The sequence below is a fragment of the Carassius carassius genome, chromosome 11 (genome assembly GCF_963082965.1).
Source record: "Carassius carassius chromosome 11, fCarCar2.1, whole genome shotgun sequence".
Classification (NCBI taxonomy): domain Eukaryota; kingdom Metazoa; phylum Chordata; class Actinopteri; order Cypriniformes; family Cyprinidae; genus Carassius; species Carassius carassius.
Window position 1 is genome coordinate 4240402 of NC_081765.1, and position 16676 is coordinate 4257077.

General features: G+C 38.1%; 1 protein-coding gene across 2 annotated transcripts; it reads left to right on the plus strand.

The window, feature by feature from the left end:
* The first annotated feature begins 1636 nt into the window (after nt 1-1636).
* gad1a (glutamate decarboxylase 1a) lies at nt 1637-16676 on the plus strand. Of its 2 annotated transcripts, XM_059561408.1 has the most exons (18): nt 1637-1733; nt 2023-2303; nt 2795-2952; nt 4678-4737; nt 6181-6336; nt 7211-7453; nt 7537-7627; nt 10182-10294; nt 10827-10942; nt 12790-12869; nt 12950-13004; nt 13648-13764; nt 13859-13923; nt 14168-14246; nt 14470-14619; nt 15888-15995; nt 16111-16200; nt 16330-16676. In XM_059561408.1, the coding sequence occupies exons 3-18, from the start codon at nt 2877-2879 to the stop codon at nt 16501-16503; spliced, it is 1773 nt and encodes a 590-aa protein (XP_059417391.1). In that variant the 5' UTR covers nt 1637-1733; nt 2023-2303; nt 2795-2876; the 3' UTR covers nt 16504-16676. The 2 variants fall into 2 exon arrangements, with proteins under 2 accessions (XP_059417391.1, XP_059417390.1); XM_059561407.1 differs by lacking the exons at nt 1637-1733; nt 2023-2303; nt 2795-2952; nt 4678-4737 and having other exon boundaries at nt 5990-6336; nt 16330-16675.

Consider the following 16676-nt stretch of genomic DNA (forward strand, 5'->3'; position numbering starts at 1 on the left):
GTCCTAGCTGAGCGTCAAAGGTTGTTTGGGGTGTGTTTAAGAGCAACACCTGAGTATGAAGTGATGCTCTGTGTCAAATGATTTATACATTTCACACCTCTCACATAACTATCCCATGTACTTTTCCTTTCCTTTATTTATTTGTTTTCTTTTTATACAAAACAACACATTTTGTTAAACAGTGAGACAGAATACACCGCTATATTGAGACTTTACCATTTAAATAAAAAAAAATGTTGCATAAACAATTTATTATAAACATTAGTTTATTAAGCATTATATTATTAATTTATAAACATTATTTTATTAATTTATTGAGTGAAATCCATTCAATATAAGAAATAGTTCCTATGCTTGTTTCTGTGCATTAAAAATAATGATCTGCTATGTTCCCTTCTGAAAAGAGACACAGTCGACAAATTAAATTGTCATTGTCATAATATTTATTTATTTTATTTTTTTCGCATAGTGTGGTGGCTGTATTTCTGAACATTCTTTTTAGGCTGTGAAATCTTTATATTAACATCCCGGGGGTTAACATTATCATTTAACCGCATTAAAACAAAAAGTCAAATTTAGAATTAATAAACAATATTTGAATGCTATACAAACATAATACAGTTATTTATCTTATTTTATTTTATTACTTAATATCTACTTGATGTGTCTGGGGGATTGTATGTTCATGATGACATAATTTGCCTGAGATGCAGGTGCAAGTGATGACTGAGCTACTAATATACCAGCGCCACCTTGCGTCGACTTGAGGATCTGATCATTGTTCTGCTGCTTCTTACTGAAATGATCTTAACATTTCTGAACGGTGTGTTCAAACAGGACATGACCTTTATAAGCTGTACTCATAATCCATGGATAGGGATAGTTCAAGTTACGTGCACGTGTCAAAAACAGTGCTGTTTTTAAAAAATCGCATCCATACACCTGCAAGAACAATTAAAGAAATTATAGAAATTGTAATGACCACCAATGTCTACAATGTCTATGAAAAAAAAAGATTGATAGAAAATAAATATATTTGCTGCACTTTAAAAAAAATAAAGGTTCCAAAGTAAATACTCAACACTGGTTTCTTTGTAAATAAATAAATGTGATATAGTTCAATTTATACTGAGGGTGCTATAGAAAACCATTACCAGTTGAAACTGCAGTTTAACTGCAACTCAAGAACTCTTTTCCACAGAAAGATTCCTCATAAGAGAGGGTTATTTGAGTTGGAAAGTCCATTGATGAACCTGTTTGTTAACAATAAAGAATAAACAGCGGGAGCTATGAGTTTCCAGTTTGATTCACTGAAGCTTAATACATGTTTAGTACTGATGTTCATTTGTTGCAGATCTGAGTCACAAAGGGAGCTGTCCAGGTGCTGAAACGTCTCTGGACGCTATTGACGTACAATATGACAGAATCCAGCGATTAATATTATTGCTATACATTCAACGCATTCCTTCGTGTCAAAACACACACAAATGTTTAGAGAAGATCGTGCTTACGGAAATCTTATCACACTGATGAAGAAAAACAAACTAAAACGCGGTGCGCGCGGTGCTTGACTAGGAGAATATACTGTATATGTGTGTGAAGCGCGTGAGAGTCTTACATTAACTGAACGCTTGCTGCCACCATGTGGATATCTTCTACAGCACCAGTCTGAACAGCATTCCCATTCGTGTCCAAGGACTAAAACTTCTCAAACAAGAGCTTCTCTTTTCAAGGTTAAGAAGATTGCTTGACCATAAACATATAGGCTAACCCTTCAAATCTCGATGGGTATCTCGCTTCTCGATACTTAAAACGAATCGTCTGTTCAAGCACATGTGCTAAAACGCATTGTTGGAGAAGCACTGCTGTCCTTGATGTATGAAGGTCAGAATGACCCACACTCCTCTCACAAGCTCTTTTAAGATCTGGAGCAGCATGTAATGTGCTGTGCGCTTCTGTCGTGTGTGGCTGTTGTGTCAAACTTGGAAAAAGTGTTTGTTCGTGACTTGCTTTCTTATTTAGGCACAAAGTCCTGCGGGAACGTGCCCGAGCTGTCGTAACGCTCGCGCCGATGCTTCTGCAGGAACCAGATCTGATTTTGTCAGAGGATTACCAACCGCGCGCAGAGCAGGCGATTTACGCTTCGAGGAGCAGCTCATAAAACACTGTCTCCAGAAGGTCAATGGGTTTTTTCTGCTGATATTTGAGAGCTGGTTTTGGAGGAGTGAGGGCGCATCTGACGTCGAGGAAATTTAGTTGCCTGGAGATTTTGGATACTGTTGCACCCTCCGTTTTTGCACAAGGTAAGCGGTTTGCTGGACTTTTCAGTGTTTTGTTTTCTTAAAAAAAAATACACTTTTAGAGCATCGTTTCAGTTCACAGGTATTATTTCAATGTCTTAAAATAAATTGACATATTGATCCAGTAGAATTTTCAGTAAAAACTAAAAAAATAAAAAATAAATGGATTTTCATGAGTTTGTTTATTCACGGCTTATTTGACTTATCTGAGGATGTTAGCCTACAATAAATCATTTTAAGACTCGGCAACATGTGCGTAAACTGGGGGTGTCTTAAAGGTCCTTCAATGAAATTAATAGTTTCATTTTAAACCATATCCATTTAAATAATCTTTTATACAGAAGTTGCTCTTTGATAAGGCTCTGTTCTGTTCTGTTCTGTTCTGTTCTGTTCTTATGGTTTTGTTTCCATAACAGCTTCTAACCCAAAGAACATAATGTATCTGATCTATTTATTTATTTATTTTGAACTTCCCCCGTCTCCCCTCCAGTCAGCCTGACTTTTGTCTGCTGAATCAGGAGCAGTTTCTCTGAGAGTGACAGGCTGTTTGGAGTGAGGAGTTAAACACTGGGGCTGATGGCGGCTTCCTCCTCCTCCTCCTCTGGCGGAGATCCGGGTCCCAACTCGACAAATTTATGGCCACCCTCCTCAAGTAGGTCCATCAATGATAAACCACTATTTCACTCCGGCTATTTGCTTTGTGGCCAACGCTATTAATCTTGTCAGTGAGGCGGGAAAACGGCGCTATTCGTAGCGCGTCATGAGCAACAAATCACCGCACTGCTCACAGACAATTAGTGAAGACAGACGAGCAGCCAACTCCGATCCGTCATCTTCATTTCAAACACATTTTTTGTCTTGCTAGATATAGATGTTTACAGGTAATGTGCAGCCCACTGTTCTTTAAATGTATAGCCTATAATTGAAATTCATTATATTTTTAATAATTTAAAATTAGCCCATTGTTATTATTATTATCCAGGACAATTTTCTAGCTTCAGTATGGTATTAAATATGCTATATATTTGTCGTCTCGGCCTAAAAATAAATAAATAAATAAAAATAATAATCCGGGAACAAGTCTTTCTATATACAATTAGATGGAGTGTAGCTATATAATTGTAGTTTTTCTAAATCAGCTCTAATAGAAGCACACAGCTCCGTCTATTGCTTTCCTTGTGAAAGTAATACTTCCTTTTATTGTGACTTTGTGTCGGATTTGTTTGTGTCTGCGGGGTAAATTCGCTCACATTCACCCTGAGCCTTTTTTTTTAGTTGAGCAGTTATAGATTTTAATAGGCTACTTTATTTCTTTATTTCATTATAGCTCCAGATCAACCTCTCGTCCACACTTCAGGGGCGCCCCCAAGGGGCGTATAAACTCTGGCCACCCCTGTGGCCACCCCAGGATTTTTTGCAGTGGGTACTATTAATTTAAATGCAGAATGTCAATTCAAAATAGTTTAAGAAGTGAAAAAAAGTGCAGCAGCTACTGCAGCCACAGTTTTGCGTCTCTGAGCAACATTAAAGTGTTTCGTTCCTGAATGAATCAACCGTTTAAATGATTCGGTTCAACCGCAATGACTCACTTATTTACAGTGACTCGCTGCCACCTATTGGCGGTTTCAATTTCACATTTTATGGAACCTTTTCATTTTTTAAATAATTTCAAACATCAGTTTTCAATGTTTTATCTTTAAAATATCAAAACATTATTTATTCATCTGTAACTGCAGGTTAAAGTATTCCATATTCCACGGAGCTACATTAAACAGTGTGTAAAAACATCTGAATAGCACTTCAGATGCAGCTTCTGTTTTATCTGCATTGCAAAGATCAATTTTGTTGATACTGATTGCATTTGCTTGGTAACAGCCCAAATGCAAGTATTTGACCTAAAATATGGTGTACACTTTTAGAAACAATGTTGTAAAGGTAAAAAAAAAAAAAAAAAAAAAAACACATCAGGTGTCAGCACAATTAAAAATAAGATATCAGCACAATAACACTCAGCAAATGAGTGTAATTATCGTTATCGATAAAATCCTAGAGCTCACAGATATAACTTTTTCTCTATATTGCAAACCCTTATTTTTTTTTTCTTTATTTTAATGTGCCACCCCAAAATTTACTGTGGCCTCATTTGGCCACCCCTGTTAACATTTTCTGGGGGCGCCACTGCCACACTTGACCTGTGTTAATGATAAAGTCTGTTCAGCTGCCACCCATTGATTCCATATTAGTAGAAGTAAGGGTGGCGCATTTACCGTTTGGGTACATTTGGAGAGAGGACTACAATTGTATTTTGTGGATAGGAAGCATTATTTTAGCTTTATTTGCCAGATTACTGAGAGGTTTCGCCGTTTTCTCCCCGTAGACTCTGACTGGAGTGGAGTCGCTCATGGATGCACGAGGAAACTCGGAAGGAAGATATGCGGTAAGTAAAAAATAAAATAAAATAAACATGACTCCTCTATAAGCAATTCAGTGAATGAGACGGAAGTGTTTCTCGGTTCGTAGGCCTGAAATGCAGTGCGAGCTGTTTTGATAACCACCAGGTCCTCTGGTGCATATGATCCTAATGTATCTGTATGAATTGCTTTAGACGAGCAGACGTGTCTCTAAGCGCCCCCCTTTGGTGGTTTCTGCTGATCACCTAATTGACAGTCAACAGCACCAAAGCAATTTACCCCCATTATGGACTCATGAATGGAGGAGAAGAGTAAAAATGCGTTTCTTTGTAAAGACATATTTAATGTGTCGAGTATTTGACTGTCTGGAGATGCACTGGAGTAAATAGACTACTGAAGAAGAAAAAAACATCCTGAAAATTACAGAATTTGCTATTTTATAAAGAAAACCCCTTTGAAAAGTTACGGTTATTAAAGATAAAGAATAGCTTTACGATTGTTTTGTCCGGCGTATAGGAAAATCTGGCGAAGAGCTGACCAGATAAATCTATATGTGTCCCAATAAGAGAATTTGTGCTCAATGAAGATCTATTAAAGCACAATCCGTCAAGCCTCTGTTTAGCCGTGATAACGCAAGCTATCGACTCTGATAAGAGCTGCTTTTAGAAGAAATGCTCTTTCGTGAATTATTCATTCGCGCTAAATGGGTTTATGGTTGTCTTTACAGACGAATGAGAATATTAATGTACATTTTCGAAAAGAATTAGTCAATAATTCTACCTATAAAATGACCATTTGCTTCGCTGAGTAAAAGAAAAAACAATTCAGTCTGAAAACGAATTAAACTAAATATTACGTAATTTGCAATATATTCATTTAGCATACTTGAAATGTAGCTGCCGTTGTCTGAGAACAGCGTTCATTTGATCCCATATCAGCTGAGGTAGATGAGGATGAAGACAGTGGGGAAGACGAAGTGAAATAATCTATAGTGGCGTTCATATGCGGATGCAAAGCGAATGATGCTATAATTCCTCATGAGTTAATGCGGTGTGATGAGATCTTAAATCTCTAGATCTTTTGTTAGGCTACCTACTATTGTTTCTAAACGACCGCATGTGGCTTCACAATTTTCATGAAAGTATTTATTTATTTATTGTTATTTATGTGACATGTAGCTAACATGTATAACCCGCGGATGAGCACCAGCAGCGCGTCCCCGGCGCGCGCTCACGTCTGGGTCTCTGTGGTGGTGGTGGGGGTTCATTGGTCATTTACAGTCCATCTAAATCACTGTGTCACTGATGTCATGAGTGGTGTCCTCCCCCCAGAGATACACACGAGTCGAGCAGGGAGAACATCCTCACTGCTCCGGAGAGAAGTTTCAAGACATCTCGTCTGTGTCTTTGCAGCGATGTTTGGAAACGGAAGCCGCTCATTTCATTTTCCTTCTCTGTGTAATAATATAGGGTTTTTGCAGAAGAATAATAGTGTTGACGACAAGAGCCGAATTGTCCGGTTTTTTAACGATCAGCAGCAGCCCAAGAGCATTTTAACACGGGACAACGAGCGCGACGCGCGCTTCAGACGCGCAGAGACGGACTTCTCCAATCTGTATGCGCGAGGTGAGTGACGAGGGCTGCTGGTTTACTGCACTTATACTCGCTCTATTTCACTTTCAATATAACTATTTCAAAATAACTTTTCTGATTAATGCAAAATTATTCATATTAATGAATTTATGCTTGTATAATTTATGATATAATTTGCAATGGGATTCTTTTTTTTAATATACGTATTTCTTCTAATATGCATTTAATTGTTTTAGAATGAATAAAAAATTTAAAAAATTAAAAAAAAATTAAAAAAACGTAATTCCAATGAAGGATTTGAATAGCAAAGCAGATTGTGTCTGTACTACTCCAGTCTTCAGTGTCACATGATCTTTCAGAAATCAAATGCTGATATGACTAATTTGAGACTAATATCCTGATTTGATGCTCAGAAAACATTTCTGATTAATACTTTTGTGGGAACTGTAAAAAAAATATATATATATTTTTTTTTTATATATATTTACAAAATTATTGTATGCATAAATATCTTCTAACATTATCTATTTACTGTCCCTTTTGGTGATTTTAATGCATCTTTGGCTAATGTTAATCCTTCTTTAAAAATATATATATAATAATAAACTCACCACCAGCGGTAATGTATCACCTTTGCCATTGTGGGAATATATTTCAAAATATATTCAAATTGAAAATTGTAATTTTAAATTATGATAATATTTCATGTAATTAAGGTTTTTACTGTATTTTGGACAAATAAATGCAGCCTTGGTGAGCAGAAGAGACTTCTTTTAAAAACATCACAGAAAAATCCTAATTATTCCAAGCATGTGTAAATGACATATTTTTATATGAATGAAGGAAACTGTCAAAACAAACAGCAATTTGATTGCCTGATAAAATGGTGTAACAAAATTGGTCACAGATCTGCTTCCTGCTAAAAATGGTGAGGAGTATACGATGCAGTTCCTGCTGGAGGTGGTGGACATCCTCACTAACTATGTGCGCAAGACCTTCGACAGATCCACAAAAGTGCTGGACTTCCATCATCCGCACCAGCTGCTGGAGGGAATGGAGGGCTTCAACTTAGATCTGTGTGATGAGCCCGAGAGTCTGGAGCAGATCCTGGTGGACTGCAGGGACACGCTCAAATACGGCGTCCGCACAGGTGACCAATACTTCAAGAGCATTACAGTGACACATGCATATTCAGTTGTGTGTGTCTGATTTTCTTTCCTCCTGTCTCTGCAGGTCACCCAAGGTTTTTTAACCAGCTGTCTTCAGGTCTAGACATCATTGGTTTAGCTGGAGAGTGGCTGACCTCTACTGCCAACACCAACATGTGAGTTCAGCCTGCGATGACTGGTATTTACTTGTGTTTATCAGCTGAGAATAACACACATCAGCTCTCATCAGAACAGCTCAGTCTGCGGATGGACGTGGCCAGAATGAGGAGTAACACTTCATTGGTCAAGACTAATTTACAGCTACACAACGAGACACAGTGCCAGCTGAGACTCCATCCACACCTCCACCCCCATCTCTCCTTCCATTCATTCATCTGTCCATCCAAGCATGCAGCCGTTTGTCTGTTCATCCTAAACGTAGACTGGTGAGCAATATTTGATATTGAGAATGCAAAAAATTTAAATTACAGTAGCATTATAAGAGCAAAATAAACCACGCTTTTTAAAAGAAAATGTATTTATCTGTGCACAATTCTTATTTGTGCATTGTGAATGGTTGCCATTGCATTGCTATGGCGTTTAAATGTGCGTTTAAATGTGTTGCAATGCAATTGCTACTGTACTGTAGGTCGTTGTGATTACTTACAGTCAAAAAACCCATCCCAAAGTCTCAAATATGGCTCTAGCTAAGTACAAGTGAGTTTTTTGTTATTGTATGGCAGGTCAAAAATGGATTGGTTTACTTATAATATTAATATCGCACCTTTTAACAAAATGTGAGGTATCATATATGCCTGTAATAGAAAAGATGAGGCAGGGGCTACACATAAATGATGCTGTATAAAGTTTGAGTAGTAATAATAGTGATGATTGTCTTAGTAAGCATCACTAAAAAGCTGTTATAGTCACTATTTTTTATTTATTTATTTATTCATTTATTTATTTGAAATAGGAAAGTTACGAAAATGTTTTTTTATGGTTCATACGTGATATAGGAGAATATGAAGGTCATATTTAAGGAGGAAAAATAAGCAATTTGGTGTAGATGCAGTGTAATGTAAATCAATCCATTTTATAACAAAAAAATGCATATAAATATCAGTTGCCACTTTATATCTCCCAGTAATCTTGGTAAGATCGTATTTAAATGCTCAGTTTTATGATCAAATCTTTGTTGTTTTATTGTGGGCAAAACATAAATGTTCTTCAAAAAATGGATGTATTTGATACTCACATTTAAAAAAAGAAAATGTTTTCCAGCAAAGTATTGATCGTGATGATCTAGAGGCCTTAGAAATGTGTGTATCAAAGATGATTCAGTAGGCATTGAATGTATTGTTAAAATTTAAATTCTGTAAGGAAAATTAAAACTAACCATGCCAGTGCTTTAAAAAAATGAAATGGCTGTGTGATCTGGTCAAATGACTGTGATGTCAGATTATAAAACTAAAAGGAAGCTTAATTCTGCTCTAGGTATATTTATGGGTCTATTGGGATCTTCTTCATTTATATAAGGACAACAGCAGTGAGTCCCCTGGTCCTGATTGACCTCTGAGGCTCAGAGATTTTATGATGTCTTTCACAGTCCATGCCCAAATTCTCCTTTGATCAATAAAAGATTTACTCCACATCCTCAGATTTACTCCCCTCATTCCCAAATGACTGATCCTCTGGATTTCATGGGGCTGTTTAACATCTATAATGGCTAACAGACAGTTTTATGGTAGAACTGATGGTGTCATAAAAGCAGCAAATTAACACTTTTAGGAAATGACATCAAATGTGATCATGAGCTCTTGTTCACCTCGTAAATTTCTTAAAAGTGAGCATATACAGAAGTATACACAGGGATAGTCACACTTTTTGTTTCAGTAAATATTTGTCTGTCCTTAATATCCTGTTTGAAGAGATATTGAAATTTTCACCATTATTGTCCAGAAAAAAACAACTTTATTCAACCTAAAATGAAAAATAAACAATTATGAAGCACAATACAACTAATTTTTGTATTTAATTTTATATATATATATATATATATATATATATATATATATATATATATATATATATATATATATATATATATATATATATATATATATATATAAAATAATCAAGAAAGGTATTATTCAAACTGGTGCAATTTATTTTATAAATTTATTTTCTTTTTTATTTGAAAAAAAAATCTACATTTTTAAAACTACCTTATTGTCTGAATGTAGAATGTGGTTTTATTGCATTTACCCAACAGCTATTACAAAAATGTTATGGAATTTACATTTTTTGGAAGACGTGAAAAACTTTTTTTTTTTCGATCTAGATGTTTTAAACAATAATATAAAACTTTTGCCTCTAACTCGTGTGACAACTAGCCCCGGTCTCCTCGACAGTATATGATTTCACCTTCTCATGTTTGCACGTTCATTCTGTCTCTAAATTCTCTGTCAGTACTGTGTATATAGATTAGACAGAACTGCATGAGCGCTTGACATTTGCATGTACTAATGAGCTGCTCATCATCACTAATCACCGTGGATGATTATTGACAGGCTCTAATAGGTTGAAGATTAATCCAGTGGGGTTCGTCCCATCACAATGATTCTGGGATGGATGGAACAGACTGACATAAATACAGATAGTGAATTACCTCCTGCTGTCAGGACACTCATTAATGTGGGACAAGTAGTAACGAGGTGTGTGTGTTTACAGGTTCACATATGAGATTGCACCCGTGTTTGTACTGATGGAACAGCTCACCCTGAAGAAAATGCGAGAGATCATTGGCTGGCCAAATGGAGAGGGGGATGGCATTTACTCACCAGGTGTGAATAATGAAGAAATCTAGATTAAGGGGTGATGTTTAATATAGCACACGATTGGCTGGTCTTTTCATCGGTGCACTGATTCACAAACAAACAACAAATGACATCCTGTGGCTGCCTACACTTGGCTGTTGAAAGCCTGACATATGAAATAATAGTGAAAAATATTTTTTTATGAAACCATATATTGAACAAAATAAAATAAAACTGCATATGTGTTCAAATATGACACATCAGGTTTTTGTGGCTCGTATAGTATGATATCGGAGAATTTGAAGCTCGCATGGAACAAAAAAACACCTATATATTTTTTTTCTTAGAGGCCCGAACATGGCAAAAATATGCAATTTGGTGCAGTCAGTGATATTTATATGGCCATTTATATAAACAAGAAGGCATGTAGTAGATTGCGTGCAACAGCTTTGATCATGTTGATAAAGGCCTTAGAAATGTGTGCATCATATATGATGTAGTAAGCTTTATATTTTTAATTTCAGACCTATTTAATGAAGTGAAATGTTTGTCTTTGCAGGAGGGGCGATCTCAAACATGTACAGCGTGATGGTGGCACGGTACAAGCGCTATCCTGAGGTTAAAATCAAAGGCATGGCAGTGGCTCCCAGACTGGTGATCTTCACCTCAGAACATGTAGGTCATTTACTCGCTCTTTCTTCACTCTCTTTCTTCTCTTGCCTTCAGTGTACATATATATCTATCATCTTCTTCATTGTTACTATGAATTTTCTTTCTCTCATGTCAACCCATAGAAGAATAGGAATGGGACAAAGTAGGAAAAGTAAAAAGATGAAAAATAAACCCATGATACACTGCTAACCTTTTCATTTTGCTTCAGTTCTGACATCTCATTTGCATGCATTAAGATGGTTCCATGACAGATCATTGTTGATGTCTGACAGAATCAGAATGAGCTTTATTGCCAGGTATGTTTACACATACAAAGATTTTTTTTTTTTCATTACAGAAGCTTCCGCAGTGCAACAGAATGACAGCGACAGAAAAAAAACACAGATAAAGAAAAAAATAGAACAAGTAGATAAGGAATAACAATATACAAATTGACAATTGTATGTGCAGGTATATTACAGTGGACAGTTTTGTATGTACAGGTAAATTATGTGCAAATTTGAAGTGTAGACTAAGTGTGTGTTAGATAAATAAGTGTATGTGTGTATAAATAGTGTAGTGTGTTCCACAGTTATTATCAAGTGTTCATTAGATGGATTGCCTGAGGGAAGAAACTGTTCCTGTGTCTGGTCGTTCTGGTGCTCAGTGCTCTGTAGCGTCGACCAGATGGCAACATTTCAAAGAGGGAGTGTGCTGGATGTGAGGGGTCCAGAGTGATTTTAACAGCCCTTTTGCTCACTCTGGATAAGTACAGTTCTTGAACAGAAGGGAAGGTTGAACCGATGATTCGCTCAGCAGTCCGGACTACCCTCTGTAGTCTTCTGAGGTCAGATTTAGATGCTGAGCTGAACCAGACAGTTACTGAAGTGCAGAGGATGGATTCGATGATGGTGGAGTAGAACTGTTTCAGCAGCTCCTGTGGCAGGTTAAACTTCCTCAGCTGGCGAAGGAAGTACAACCTCTGCTGGGCCTTTTTCACAATGGAGTCAATGTGAATGTCCCACTTCAGGTCCTGAGAGATAGTGGTGCCCAGGAACCTGAATGACTTCACTGCAGTCACAGTGCTGCTCATGATGGTGAGTGGCAGGAGTGCAGGGGGGGTTCTCCTGAAGTCCACGATAATCTCCACAGTTTTGAACGTGTTCAGCTCCAGGTGGTTGAGACTGCACCAGACAGCCAGCTCTTTAACCTCCTGTCTGTAAGCAGACTCGTCACCGTCCTGAATGAGGCCGATGAGTGTGGTGTCATCTGCAAACTTCAGGAGCTTGACAGAGGGGTCCTTAGATGTGCAGTCATTAGTGTACAGGGAGAAGAGCAGTGGGGAGAGAACACAGCCCTGGGGAGCTCCGGTGCTGATTGTACAGGTGCTGGATGTGAGTTTTCCCAGCCTCATTAGCTGCTGCCTGTTTGCCAGGAAACTGGTGATCCACTGACAGACGGAGTTAGTTTGGGCAGGAGGAGGTTTGGGATGATGGTATTAAAAGCTGAGCTGAAATCCACAAACAGGATCCTCACGTAAGTCCCTGGTCTGTCTAGATGTTGCAGAACATGATGCAGTCCCATGTTTACTGCATCGTCCACAGACCTGTTTGCTCTGTAGGCAAACTGAAGAGGATCCAGCAAGGGTCCAGTAATGTCCTTCAGATGGGCCAGAACCAGTTTTTCAACAGCTGAAGATAACCTGGTGTGATATGATTTGATGCACCATATTTAAATGTATCCAAATGCAAATGAAACGTGAGAGTTAAGTTGTCTTTATGGGTCTTGTCTTTCAATTTTGAAGACTTGAATGTAAATAAAAATGCACAAACCACCATACACTTACATGTCTGTTACAATGTTGTTCCCAGAGTCACTACTCTATAAAGAAGGCCAGTGCAGTGCTGGGTTTCGGCACAGAGAATCTGATCTTGCTGAGGACAGATGAGAGGTAAGTGGAAACTCTCTGTGTCTGTGCTGTGTGTTTGTGGACTGTCTCATCAACAAGAGTCATTTGCATGTCTTTGTTAGAGGTAGAGTGATTCCGGCTGATCTGGAGACCAAAGTCATTGATGCCAAACAGAAGGTGAGTCTCTAGTGCACAAGAATAAACTCTTCATCTCTAGCCAAAAGACTTCAACATTATATGAGACTATTGAGATTTGATTGCTGCCTATCTTTGTATAAAGTTATATTCCAGTCTTTACATTTCTGTCACAACCATGTAAAAACCTTTATAATTTTCTCACAATAAGCAACAATTAAGAAAATAATGCATAATCATATGTTTGTCTGTTTTTGTCTATTTATCTATTTGTCTATTTGTAAAGAACAATTACAAACTGCTTAAGCAAAATGCAAACTGCACATATCTGCTTTTACACCTTTGATTCCTAGCACTGCAGACTTTGATTGTAAGCACATTGGACTTCTCAAGTTAAACCCGTATTGAAACTGGAACATTCCTTTGATTACACTTTTAAAAAAGTGTAGTTGTGTAGTTGATTAATAAACATGAATGATGTATCTAAAACTAAAAGACATCAGAACATAGTATCTCAGTACTGGCCCATTAAGACGCTGAGCATAACATGGGAGTTCCTTTACACACATACTTGTTTCAAGAAGCATTTCGTGAGTTTACTTTGAAAGATTTAGTATTGATCATCTCTGATTTTCCTTGTGCATGTTATCTGGTAAAATGGTTTTGTTGTGTCTCTGCTGTCCAGGGGTTTGTGCCAGTGTTTGTGAACGCTACAGCTGGATCTACAGTGTATGGAGCCTTTGATCCAATCAATGAGATCGCCGACATCTGTGAGAAATACAACATGTGGCTACATGTGGATGTACGTTTGTGATTATTTCATTATTCACTTTAGAAGACATATTTTGGCTGTGAATAAGTTATTTTGGAACTGATCTGTGGAATTATTTTTGAAGGGAGCGTGGGGTGGAGGTTTGCTGATGTCTAGAAAACACAGACACAAACTGAATGGCATTGAGAGGTATGATACATTATGCACCAGGGGCAAAGGGACTCTTAAAAGTCTATAAAAAAAATAGTACATGCATATTATATTAATGAAATTAAATACTTAGAGTAAACTTGCATGATCCACTTAAGACTCTTTAACGAAGTTCAAATTTCTAATGTTATAATGGTTGCTATGCCCCTGCTAAGCACATAATCTGTGTTCTTGACCAACTAAACATGAGAACAGCGTGTTCTGATCAGTGTTGTTTCTCCAGAGCAAACTCTGTCACATGGAACCCACACAAGATGATGGGCGTTCCACTGCAGTGCTCTGCCATTCTGGTACGAGAAAAGGTAAGAGAGAAAGGGAGAAACGGGGGCATTAGAGTAAATGAGTCTGAATAGTAATGAAACTAAGTGAAATTCAGTGATAGAATACAAAGAAAGCTGAGTGAGGACAAGAAGCAGAGAGACAAAGAATCAAAAGAGAGATAAATAGCTGCTATCTGAGTTTGACGTTATTATGTTCATCTCCAATCAGTGTTCCTGCTGTCTCACTGTGTGTGGGTGTTTCCAGGGTCTTCTTCAGGGCTGCAACTCCATGTGTGCTGGTTATCTCTTTCAGCCGGATAAGCAGTATGATGTTACCTATGACACAGGGGACAAAGCCATACAGTGTGGCCGCCATGTAGACATCTTCAAATTCTGGCTCATGTGGAAGTCAAAGGTATGTGTTCGTATCCATGAGATCAGAACCTCTGCGTTTGATAATGTGTTACTCATTAATGAAACAAACGCAGACTGCAAAAATCATGTTTTTAATGGACTGATGGAATCAGACTAATTGTATGAATAGATGAACGGCTGGAATTAATGATGGATGTATGAGTGGATGAACAGATGAGTGATTGAACCGATGAGATGGATGATGGATAAATGGGTGGACAGAGGGATGGATGGATTTATGAACAGGTGGGTGGATTGATGGATAATGGTTGGATGGAAGAATGGGTGGGGGATGGATGGATGGGGGGATGTACAGTTGGTTGGTTGGATGGATGGTGGATTGGATGTATGAGTGGATGGATGATGAACAGTGTAAATTGAATGAAGGGGTGGAAGATGGATGAATAGTTGGAATTAATGATAGAGTGATGGGTGGTTTAATGGATTAACTGTTGGGATGGATGATGGATAAATGGGTGGGTGGGTAAGTGGATGGATGTAAGGATGATGGGTGGATGTATGAATGGATGATGGATAAATGGGTGCATGGATGAATGGATGATTGATAAATGGGTGCATGGATGGATGGATGGATGATGGATAAATGGGTGATGGGTGGGTGGATGCATGATTGGATGGATGATGGGTGGATGATGGATAAATGGGTGTATGGATCGATGATGAATAAATTGATGGGTGGATGGATGATGGATAAATGGGTGGAAAGATGATAGATAAATGGGTGGGTGGATGGATGGATGGATGATGGGTGGATGCATAGATGGATGATGAATAAATGGGTCTATGGATCGATGATGAATAAATGGATGGGTGGATCGATGATGGATAAATGGGTGGAAAGATGATGGATAAATACCCATTTGATGGGTGAATGGATGGATGGATGGATGATGGGTGGATGCATGGATGGATGACGGATAAATGGGTGGGTGGATGGATGGATGATGGGTGGATGCATGGATGGATGATGGATAAATGGGTGGATGGATTAATGGATGGATGGATGAAGGGTGGATGCACGGATGGAAAATGATGGATGGATGAATGGATGGAAGAATGGGTGGGTGGGTGGATGGGTGGCTGGATGGTTGGACAAATGGATGGATAGCAAGATGGATGTGTGGTTGGATGGATAGATGGTGGATGTGTATTTACTGTTTTGTCATGTCTAGAATGAATGTCAATCCAACACATAGATGTCTGTGTAGAATATGAGCTGTAATGTTATGCATCTGTCATCTTTAACAGGGCACTATAGGCTTTGAGAAGCACATTGACAGATGTCTGGAGCTGTCTGAGTATCTCTACCACAAGATAAAGAACCGAGAAGGATATGAGATGGTGTTTCAAGGGGAAGTGAGTGAAAGCAATCACAACAGAGTTTACCAGGCTTAATCACATACTCTAGTACTATTCAGAGTCAAGGTTTCTTTCATAACTTTTAAATGCTGCCCTTCTGTCTGTTTCTTAGCCGCAGCACACCAATGTGTGTTTCTGGTACATTCCTCCAAACCTACGGCTCATGCCAGACGGAGAGGAGAAAAGAGAACAGCTTCATAGGGTGAGACGATACTCAAACTCACTCCTTCTCAGTCTACATAAGTTGCTCTACAAATATGTGTCACATATTTCACCGCTCAATTTATTCGGCCAGGTTACCTTAAGCTTCTATCCTGTGACTTCTATCTAGGTTGCCCCCAAGATCAAGGCAATGATGATGGAGTGTGGGACAACAATGGTGGGCTATCAACCTCAAGGTGACAAGGTCAACTTCTTCAGGATGGTTATCTCTAATCCGGCTGTAACCCGATCTGACATTGACTTCCTGATCGATGAGATAGAAAGACTGGGACAGGATTTATAGAGCACACATGTTGGAAATTCAGTAGATGTTAGTACATTCTGTACTAAGTATTGGCAATGGAGAAGACATTTTGAAGTATTGTATCATTCCGGAATATTAAACTGATGAGGTGCTCTAGAATAACAAACCTCTCAGATGTTCTAGAATGTTCCACTAGGAAACTGGACGTTTGG